The sequence below is a fragment of the Octopus sinensis genome, linkage group LG29 (assembly GCF_006345805.1).
Source record: "Octopus sinensis linkage group LG29, ASM634580v1, whole genome shotgun sequence".
Classification (NCBI taxonomy): Eukaryota; Metazoa; Mollusca; class Cephalopoda; order Octopoda; family Octopodidae; genus Octopus; species Octopus sinensis.
This window is the reverse complement of record NC_043025.1, coordinates 7419162-7426626: the sequence shown is the minus strand read 5'-3', so window position 1 is coordinate 7426626 and position 7465 is coordinate 7419162. Positions and strand designations below refer to the sequence as shown.

The 7465-nt window shown below is 39.9% G+C and overlaps 1 protein-coding gene across 2 annotated transcripts in view; it reads right to left on the bottom strand.

The window, feature by feature from the left end:
- Positions 1-2155: 2155 nt before the first annotated feature.
- The window catches only part of LOC115226176 (vacuolar protein sorting-associated protein 53 homolog), a 39742-nt gene continuing 34432 nt past the window's right edge, over positions 2156-7465 (bottom strand). Inside the window, exons 18-20 of one of the 2 annotated variants that reach the window (XM_029797175.2) lie at positions 7156-7207; positions 3990-4094; positions 2156-3139 (exon numbers count right to left, since the gene is read on the bottom strand). In XM_029797175.2, coding sequence (XP_029653035.1) covers positions 2939-3139; positions 3990-4094; positions 7156-7207 — 358 coding nt within the window. In that variant the 3' untranslated portion in view covers positions 2156-2938. The remainder of the gene's footprint in view (positions 3140-3989; positions 4095-7155; positions 7208-7465) is intronic. The other variant, XM_036514953.1, reaches the window with a different exon arrangement.

Genomic DNA, 7465 nt, shown 5'->3' with positions numbered 1-7465 from the left:
CCAGCATCGGTTGTCAAGAAATCCTAAGGGGACAAACACATACACATATATATACATATAATATATATATATATATATATATATATACATATATACGACAGGCTTCTTTCAGTTTCCGTCAACCAAATCCACTCACAAGGCATTGGCCGGCCCAGGGCTATAGCAGAAGACACTTGCCCAAGATGCCACGCAGTGGGACTGAACCCGGAACTATGTGGTTGGTTAGCAAGCTACTTACCACACAGCCACTCCTGTGCCCATAGTAACGAAGCTAAAGCATGCAGAGTGAAGCTGCTTGGTAAAGATTGACCATGAACTCTGCTGTGCATGTGCAGTAAGTTTAAACAGTCTAGCTCAATTCCGCTGTTTACAGCAGTGCTTGGAAGGAAGGTGTGTAGCGTGTGATAATCGCATTGACAATGACAGAGAAAATTGTTATGGCAATACCTGCTCAGAGGCCTATGCAAAGTTGCAGAAAGTGTATGGAGAGGAGTGTATGAGCTGCACACAAGTGTACGAGAGGTTCAGATGTTTCTAAGATGGTCGAAAAAATTTTGATATTGACGAATGTTCTCGGAGACCCACAACCAGCAGAACTGAGAAAAACATCGCAGCTGTGAGCGGAAATCATCGAATCACCATCTGTGTGAGTTATCAGAGGATGTGCAGATTAGTTACGGTTCAGTTCAGTCCATCATCACTGAAGATCTGGGTATGAGACACGTGTCTGCCAAGTTTCTGCCAAAATTGCTTTCAGCTGACCGAAAAGACACTTGGATTTCAGTTGCAGAAAATCTCCTTGATTATGCCAAGAACAATGAACCCTTTGTGCAGGCCTCTAAGCCGGTATCGCCAACCTTTTGGCAAAATTTGATGCAGATTCTCTGCTCAACTTTCTCTGTCATGGTCAATGCGATGATCACACGCTACACACCTTCCTTCCAAGCACTGCTGCAAAAGCTTGTACCAAAATTTGAAATCATCATCATTATTATCTATATATATAAAAGTGAAGTTGTGTGCTGTCTGTCTCCTACGATTTAGATTCCTAACTACTCCCACATTTTGCGGTGCAGTGTAACCAAAACCGGGTATCTTATAGTTGTGATTCATATCGAGCCCTTCTGGGTATTAGCGCGCGTCTACGATGAGTCTACAATTAAAAAAAAATTTACCATAATTTTTCCGCATTTTTAATGCATTTTCGCTCGGTTTATATAAGGGAAGTAACTCTCTAAAAATTTATTATTAAATCTCAAAACATAAAAAGCTACAGTAACACCCCCCTTTGTGGTTAGCCATATTGAGATGGCTATTATACTTTACATCTCTAAAAATGCTTATATAGTTATTTCCCTTACAAACCCAAGCAACGCCGGGCAATACTGCTAGTTATTATATACAAGGTGGTAAGGCAACAAGCTGGCAGAGTCGTTAGCATGCTGGATGGAATACTTTCACCCATCGCTGTCTTCTGAGTTCAAATTCCACCGAGGTCGATTTTGCATTTCATCCTTTGGAAGTCAATAAATTAAGTACCAGTGAAACACTGGGGTTGATGTAATGAACTTAATCCTCTCCCCTCAAGCTACCCTTGTGGCAAAAATCTGAATGTGCAGAGGCAGAATCTTTAGTGTGTTGGATAAAGTTATTTCTTTATTGCCCACAAGGGGCTAAACATGGAGGGGACAAACAAGGACAGACAAAGGGATAAAGTCGATTACATCTACCCCAGTGCGTAACTGATACTTAATTCATCAACCCCGAAAGGATGATAGGCAAAGTCGACCTCGGCAGAATTTGAACTCAGAACCTAACGACAGACGAAATACCTATTTCTTTATTGCCCACAAGGGGCTAAACATAGAGGGGACAAACAAGGACAGACAAAGGGATAAAGTCGATTACATCTACCCCAGTGCGTAACTGGTAGTTAATTTATCAACCCCGAAAGGATGAAAGGCAAAGTTGACCTCGGCAGACGAAATACGGCTACGCATTTTGCCCGACGTGCTAAAGCTTCTGTAGTATTTCTTTTGAATATTCATGTTCCGAGTTCAAACCTCACTGAATCAACTTCGCCTTTCATCTTTTCAGCATGGAACATAAAGTAGTATTGTTGGACTTGAGCCAAAATCAGAAAGAATTATCAATATTATTATTATTTTTTATATTTTTTATTCCATTTATTTATTTATATCACCATCATCATCATCAACAACAACAAAAAAAAAACCCTGAAAGATTAATCAATCCTTCTCCACCCCTCATCTTGTACCATTGTCATATATTTTACACACAAACCTGTCTCTTAAGTGTTGTCTGAAACAGTAAGGACTTCTGGTAACTTGACCGAGGAAAGGACATGACCCATCATTTTTCCCTGTCCTTCTAATTGTCATTTCTCCTATCCACCTCTGTATCGTCTATCTGTCCAAATGCTTTATTGTTCTCTATTGCATTTTTGTCCCATTTATATATATATATATATATACAACATCCCAAAAGAAATTCATTATATATGTATCATTGTCGATTGTCAAACCCGAAGTCTATATCAGGTGCTCTTTTTTCGAGTAATGTCAATATAAACATACACATATATGTATATATATATATATATATATACTTCAACATGTATGTAGAATAACATCATTATAAGTACTCTACTTTATACAGAGTTTTGTCTCTTCATGTTCATTTAGATTACAGTATATAGAAACATATATATATATATATATATATATATATACAAATATATATATATATATATATGTATGTATATATATATATATATATATACACACATACAATAACCCACAAACATTAATATACATTCATACATGTGGACACAGATTTACACGCATATATATATATATATATATATATATGTATGTATGTATATATGCGTGTATGTATGTATGGCTTGGTTTGAAACTTAAAGCCTCTTTTTGATCAACTTCTCAAGCCTTCTTATACGACTGGATTCCCCATCTGGAGTTGTCGATGCAGTCATGGAGGAGAACGTTGCAATTGATTGGTTGTTTCTCTGAACCTCATTGTGAACAGTTGCATTATGGGTAGGAATTCGAGCTTTGTACAGTTCCATGAGTGTGTTCTGTTCGCTTCGTTTCAATGCCTGCAACAGCCGAAATAATACAAATTAAAAATGCTCTGTACATATTGATACATACTGGTCATTACCCATCGCTATGCAGCCAAGTAATGCCCTAGTCAAGATGAAATAGATCCTCTAGCAGAGGCCAAACTGATATGCTTAACAACTTGTTTTTTAAACAAATTTTGACTCTATCTTTCACATGCATTCGCCCTCACCGTATTTTCATCTCAAGAACAACAACTACTTGTCATTATAATGAAAGTCTTTTTTTTAAAGTCTGTGTTGTGTTGACAGACTTGCACTTAAAATTCTCACATTTTTAACCAGAACTTGTTAGCTACTATGGTGACAACACTACCTACCCTACCTATCTTTCACACACACACACACTCTCTCTCTCTTTCTCTCCCTCAAAAATTTTTTCTCTCTTTCTCCTAAATATATGTTGTGACTGGGGTTATGACCTTTTTTGATTCCTCCCCTTCTCCTCTCCTCCTAATAGATGTTGTGATGGACAGACAAAAGGAGACCAGTTTCTTTTAGAATATAAGGTATATATATATATACATGTCATGATAGATCGTTAGCTCCTACACGCATTTTTTTCTCTCCTTGTTTTTTCTATGTCCCTTTCTGTTGAAGAGCATAGGCTCGAAACATAAAAGACTTTTTCTATTCCTGAGTGTTATACTAATACATCTGTTTTATACAGCACCTGTCTTTGTCTTTTGTTTTTTTCGTGAACTCTCCCTATATATATATATATATATATATATATATATATATATACGTAACAAGGATGTCCAGGTATCAGTGTTTCTGTATCTCATCAAGAAAGAGGGTTAGACAGATGAGCAAATCTACGTACCTTCATTTCTAAGACTTTCTGGAATTCTGCCAGGTCTGAATCAGTGAGAAGTCTCATGTAGTTGTCGACAAATGCTTGTGCTGGCTCATGAGGGGACATCACCATCTGGAACAAAGAGAAATAGTCATAACAATGTGCAAGAAACAATTAGACACTAGTGAAAGAGACTAATTAGCAGAAGCCACCAGCATCATCTTAACACCTCAACAGTGAAAATGGAGCAAGACAAATTTATGCACAAGGCCAGATACAACAAAGATGGTTTTGTTTTTTAATTGCCACGGCCTAGACACATCCATCTCAAGGTCATTGTATTTTGACAGTTTGCATATTCTTTTGCTGAGATGTTTCTATTATTCATCATCATCGTTTAACGCCCGCTTTCCATGCTAGCATGGGTTGGACGATTTTGACTGAGGGCTGGTGAACCAGATGGCTGCACCAGGCTCCAATCTTGATCTGGCAGAGTTTCTACAGCTGGATGCCTTTCCTAACGCCAGCCACTCCGAGAGTGTAGTGGGTGCTTTTTACGTGGCACCGGCACAGGGGCCAGTCAGGCAGTACTGGCAATGACCTCACTCGAATATTTTTACACGTGCCAGTGAAGCGACGTTGGTAACTATCACGCTCGAATGGTGCCCTTGTACGTGCCACGGGTACGGAAGCCAGTTGGCTGCTCTGGCAATGATCACGATCGGATGGTGCTCTTGGCACTCTGCTAGCACAGGCATAAGTGCCAGTAAGGCGACGCTGGTAACGATCATACTCGAATAGCCGCTCTGTCAATGATCACATGCTTATGGTGCTCTTTGCACCCCGCTAGCACGGATGCCAGTAACCGAATTGATTTTGGTGCTTTCACTGCACTACCGAGTTTGTTGTGATGCTCTTATTTTTACTGTATTGAAAGTGTTTTACATAGAATGTGTGCAGTGCCAAGTAGTGCAATTTTCTGTATGCTATATATATATTTGTTAGTCCTGTTGTTTTTCTTATGTATTTGTCTGAATATTTTTTTATCATACCTAATGCACCTATTATAATAGGAATTGTTTCTGTTCTTAGACTCCACATTCGAGTTACCTCTATTCCCAGGTCTTTGTATTTTGAAAGTTTCTCTGTTTCTTTTAGAGAAACGTTGTCATCTGTCGATATTAATACATCAATTAGAAAGTATTTTTTCTCTTGATGATCTCTGACAACTATATCTGGCCTATTGGCTTAAAGTTCTCTTTCTGTGTGTATTGACATATCCCATGGTATGGTTGCTTTCTCATTTTCTGCGACTTGTTCTGGCATTATTATTATTATAATGTAAGGTGGAGAACTGGCCGAATTGTTAGCATACTGGGCAAAATGCTTAGCAGCATTTCAAGTTCAAATTCTGCCAAGGTCAATGTTATCTTTCATCCTTTCCAGGTCAATGATATATAAGTACCAGTTACGCACTGGGGTTGACATAATTGACTATCCCCCTCCTGCCAAATTGCAGGCCTTGTGCCTATAGTAGAAAGGATTATTTTTAAACCAAAAAAGCTTCCTTTCATAGAATTGGAAGTGAGAACAGGGGCCTCAGGTAGGCTGGCATGGAAAAAGGTCCAAAGAAGAGAAAGTCGTTCAGCGACGTGCAACCAAGAGAATACCCTCCATCAGGCATTTGCCATATTCTGAACGCCTTACTTCCCTGGGCATGGATACATTGAAACTCCGACGTCTGGCAGCTGACTTGGCAGACACCCATAAAATTATCAACCATCTTACAAACAATAACTCTGAGCACCTCTTCGAACTCCACCCGTCTAACACCCGTGGACATGTTTACAAAGTCAGAAAACAGCACAGCTCCCATGACTTTAGGAAACATTTTTTCATGCTGAGAGTTGCTGAAGCATGGAACAAACTGCCAGCATCAGTTGTTAGTTGTCAGAGCACTGCATCTTTCAAAACTTCCATGCTTCCTGAGATTCGCCAACACTACACCTGATTTTCTCCCCTCCATACACACGCTGAAGCATGGAACAAACTGCCGGCATCAGTTGTTAGTTGTCGGAGCACTGCATCCTTCAATACTTCCATGCTTCCTGAGATTCGCCAACACTACACCTGATTTTCTCCCCTCCATACTCACTCTGAAGCATGGAACAAACTGCCGGCATCAGTTGTTAGTTGTCGAGCACTGCATCCTTCAAAACTTCCATGCTTCCTGAGAGATTCGCCAACACTACACCTGATTTTCTCCCCTCCATACTCACTCTGAAGCATGGAACAAACTGCCGGCATCAGTTGTTAGTTGTCGGAGCACTGCATCCTTCAATACTTCCATGCTTCCTGAGATTCGCCAACACTACACCTGATTTTCTCCCCTCCATACTCACTCTGAAGCATGGAACAAACTGCCGGCATCAGTTGTTAGTTGTCGGAGCACTGCATCCTTCAAAACTTCCATGCTTCCTGAGAGATTCGCCAACACTACACCTGATTTTCTCCCCTCCATACTCACTCTGAAGCATGGAACAAACTGCCGGCATCAGTTGTTAGTTGTCGGAGCACTGCATCCTTCAATACTTCCATGCTTCCTGAGATTCGCCAACACTACACCTGATTTTCTCCCCTCCATACTCACTCTGAAGCATGGAACAAACTGCCGGCATCAGTTGTTAGTTGTCGGAGCACTGCATCCTTCAAAACTTCCATGCTTCCTGAGAGATTCGCCAACACTACACCTGATTTTCTCCCCTCCATACTCACTCTGAAGCATGGAACAAACTGCCGGCATCAGTTGTTAGTTGTCGGAGCACTGCATCCTTCAAAACTTCCATGCTTCCTGAGATTCGCCAACACTACACCTGATTTTCTCCCCTCCATACTCACTCTGAAGCATGGAACAAACTGCCGGCATCAGTTGTTAGTTGTCGGAGCACTGCATCCTTCAAAACTTCCATGCTTCCTGAGAGATTCGCCAACACTACACCTGATTTTCTCCCCTCCATACACACGCAAGCATGTATCTGACTCATACATTGTTTGCTTTCCAGACATTTGTACATTACTGCATATACTTTAAACGCACTTTCTGACAAGTTGTGGTGAACCTGAGCACTGTATACAATAATTTCATTATTATTATATTTTAAATGAAGAAAAAAAAAACCCCAAAAAAACTCACTTTTAGAACCATTTCTGCTTTTGTCATTCCTTTATTGACAATTTTGGTGAAACTACAAAAGAAGATTTAAAAGGAATGAAAAGAAATTCACTTCATTACATATATATAACATCTATTTATGCATAACATAGCTTCAGTCAGAAGAAGCTGAAATAAATTCAACTAAAACACACTACCATCAATGATGTATGGTGATTGTTGTATTGGATGTGCTGCCAAACCGCAGGAGTGGCTGTGTGGTAAGTAGCTTGATAACCAACCACATGGTTCCGGGTTCAGTCCCACTGCGTGGCATCTTGACCAAGTGTCT